The following is a 3605-nucleotide window of genomic DNA, read 5'->3' as shown; positions in this document are numbered from 1 at the left end:
CTACTGGCCGGGAATGTAGAGACGTCGCCGCGTACGTCCGGCATTGTGACTCGTGCCAGCGTACAAAAGTAGAGCAGGTGGCTGTCGCCAGTTTAATGGGGCCGCGCGTGGTCGAGCAACCGTGGACGACCATAGCTGCCGATATCGTGGGACCGCTGCCGCGTAGTAGGGCTGGATTCGTGTACCTCGTAGTCATCCGGGATCTATTCACCAAGTGGATAGAATGTCACCCGCTGCGCGTGGCGACGGGTCCGAAAATAAAAGAGGCGCTCGAGGATCTCGTTATATCCCGATGGAGCGCGCCGCGCTCATGGATAATGGGACGGAGTTCGTGAACCGGACCCTTAAAGAATTCGCGGGGGAGTGTGGAATCGAACTGGTCAACACACCGCCTTACCATCCGCAGGCGAACCCGGTAGAGCGAGTAAACCGCGTAATCAAAACGATGATCGTCGCGTATCTCAGGGGAGATCATCGAGAGTGGGATCGTCACGTGAACGATTTCAGATTTGTCTATAATTCGGCTCACCACACGTCCCTCGGCGCGTCGCCCGCCTTCTTGAATTTTGGTCGTGAGTTAGAGGCTCCGCAAACGCTGAGACGGCGAAGTGAAGCGACCTCAGAAGTTAACGCGCGCGAACCGGGAGAATGGACGGCACGGATGCGCCGTCTCGATGCGGTGCATGCATGGGTTCGCGAACATCTAGATACCGCCTATCAGGAGCAAGCGTATAACTTGCGTCAACTACCGCGAAGATTCGGCGTAGGAGACTTGGTATGCGAAGACAGCACGTGTTGCCTTCCGCCGCGCAGGGGATCGCTGCAAAGCTCTCGCCAAAGTTCGCGGGACCCTTTCGCTTTGGGAAAGTGCTCTCCGCGATCCTGTACGAGCTCTTATCCGAGAAGGGGGCTCCAGAGGGACGAGTGCACATTAGTCAGTTGAAACCCTATCAACCTTCCGCTTCCCATTAACTCACAGGCTGCCGAAAATGGACCCGCAGGATCCGTGGGAGCGCGTCTTCAGAATCTATTTTGACGATTTCTGCGCCATGGGGAGCGAGAATTAAATATTTGGGACGACGTGGCGGAGGCCCTACGAAACACGCCGATGAGGGTCGAGCGTCTACACCAGGCGGTGGTAAGGGACTTCCCCGCGACCACCAGCGTCGACGCAGACAGTCCCGAGCTGCCGACCAGCCCCCACGCGAACCACGGCGGCCCAGACTGAGATTAAAGGCCTGGCGAAAGGAGGGGCGCTCAAATACAGCCGAGGCAAATACAGCCAGACCAGCCCCACCAAGCTGGGTCGATCCCGCTCGCGGATCCGACCACGGGCAGAAGCCCCCGAACGACCACGCCGTCCAAGTCGATCCCCTGGAGCGGCGTCGGAGGGCACCAGCCAGGGCGGGCCTACAAGGAATGCGGACCGGTGTTGGAATTGCCGGTCCCGGGGACACCGCTACTCGACGTGCCCCCTCCCGAAGGACCGTCCGTTTTGTTACGGGTGTGGCCGACAGGGGAGGACAATGCGGGAGTGTCCGACCTGCCGGGAGGACTGGAGGGACCTGGGGCCCTATCACCCAGACCTCGGCCACATGGGAAAGAAAGGAGGCTTCCGCGACGAACACCCCTAACGGCGGAACCCCTGGCCCCTCTCCAGACGGAGTCTTCTTCCCTCCCCCTGGATGCGTCAGTGAGCGGTTGCCGAGAACTCGCCGAATTGTTTTTTTCTTCAGTGCCTTGCTTTTTTCTCTTCGTTACTCTTTTGTTAGGATGCCGAGGCTCTCGCCTAGGTGTCCCGGGCTAGAATTAGCACAGACGCTTATGCCAGGTTGCCGTCGAGTACCGACGAGCAGGCGCGGGAAAGAAAAATAAAATTGAACTAGTCAAAAGACAGGAAGGAGAGAGAGACAGTAGTTCTTGCGACCACCCGACCCCCCGCGAACCCCGGAGGCAGCGTGCGAGGGCGCGCAATCGGCTGAGCGGCGGGCCGCCCCGACCTCCTCGGTCCTCCCCAGGGAGGGGGGATGTGACGTGGCGATTTCGCCGATTTTGACTGGGAGACGAGGAGAGCTGTGCTCGCACTCCCTTCTCCCGCGGGAAGGGCGGCGGCGAAGATTTTGTAATTTTCCTACTTTGTAATTTTCTGGTTTTATTTATGTGCTCGGGTTGCGACGAGTGTGACAGGGTGCATCTATCGGAGCGGGGCGACGGCGGGCCTGAAGCGGACGACGAGCCAAACGGGGCAGGATCCACCCCTCGCTAACATAAGCGGTGGGGGCCCCGATTAACTTGCCGCGGGGCGCCAGGAAGGGATGGACCTTAAGGACCAGATCCCGGGGGACGCCCTGGGATACCAAGAACCTCCGGCATCCACCTGTGCGACCACACAAGTTAAGGATGCCGTCGGGCACAGGATCCCGTCGACAAGGAGATAGAGAATTCGGCGGGGTCGCGCGGGCCCTGTAAGGAGCCCACGCTAGAGCCGTACGCTTCCGCAGGACCAATAGGACCTATTGGCGATCGGCGGCTGAGGCCGCGAGCCGAAGGAGCCTGTGCGGATAGCGAGCGACGCGAGTGCTACGGCTAATCCTGCGATTCCGAGCGAAGGAGCGAGCGAACAAACGAGCGAGCGAGTCAGCGAGCGAGCGCACGAGCAGACGGAGAACGGGAGCGAGCCCTGCGAGGGAGATTTGGTGAGCTGTCTTCCGCCTGTCGTTCAGCCCCGGCGCCGAAAGATCGGGATGGTTGCCGTTGCTTCACGACGGCAGCCGGAAGGGTTCGTCGCCATCCTTGACGACCCGTCCGACCTCGCGATCGCGGGCTCAGATTTGGGGCCTGCGAGAGAGTAGCCGTCCTTACCGCGCTGCCTGCTGCCGCTTCACCGCGTTCGCGACCGCACAGGCCGGCGAGTGATTGCGTGAATATTATGACGACTCGCGATCATCCGTAAGTGCGGGTCTCCGAGAGTGGCGAGAAATACGTGGTTCGCGATGTGACAATTAGGGCCGGGACGTACCCGGCTGGCGCCCAATTCAGTAATTAGCATATGACGATAGATTTTTGCGAGCCGCATGACGTCCGAACTCCGTGAGGCAGACGGATCCTCGACTACGGATTTGGCTGCCGAATCGCCTCGCGAATGCGCGATTCGGAGTCCCGCCTGATTCTCTCGCTGTTCTTGTTTTTTTGTTTTGTTAAATACAGCGTTAATGTTGAGCGGATTTTGTAATTCTTTAGGATTCCTCCATTCTGTCACCTGTCCTCCCGTGTCGCGCGAAGGAAAGTCGCGCGTCTACGCACAAACTCTGTCGCTCTACCAAGTCGGACTTCTTTTGTGAGAGCTGCTGGCAGGCTCGGCCGTCGCCGCAACGGTGGGAACGAAGTTTGGCCGTATTCTCGCGTATAACTAATTAAGAACGGTCACACCTCACAAGACGAACGGTATTCGAGCTCTGCCAGAAAGATGGGAAAAAGTTGTAGCTAGCGATGGGCAATACTTGGAATGATTCATTTGTAACCATTTTTTCACAATGAAGTTGCATTTTCATAAAAAAAAATACAGCGAGAACTTAGTTGCGCACCTAATAATTTTTTAGAGAAGT

The 3605-nt window shown here is 58.3% G+C and overlaps 1 protein-coding gene across 1 annotated transcript; it reads left to right on the top strand.

Annotated features, from left to right (window-relative positions):
- Positions 1–292: 292 nt before the first annotated feature.
- On the top strand, positions 293–1228 carry LOC116853476. The gene is made up of 2 exons (XM_032834588.1): positions 293–775; positions 1058–1228. Exons 1-2 carry the CDS (start codon positions 293–295, stop codon positions 1226–1228), a joined length of 654 nt encoding a protein of 217 aa, XP_032690479.1.
- Positions 1229–3605: the final 2377 nt, after the last annotated feature.

Source organism: Odontomachus brunneus, unplaced genomic scaffold (assembly GCF_010583005.1).
Source record: "Odontomachus brunneus isolate Ranch 3 - 2012 unplaced genomic scaffold, Obru_v1 Obru_scaffold_331, whole genome shotgun sequence".
Classification (NCBI taxonomy): domain Eukaryota; kingdom Metazoa; phylum Arthropoda; class Insecta; order Hymenoptera; family Formicidae; genus Odontomachus; species Odontomachus brunneus.
The sequence above is the reverse complement of the archived record's forward strand: the minus strand, read 5'-3'. Positions and strand labels throughout refer to the sequence as shown.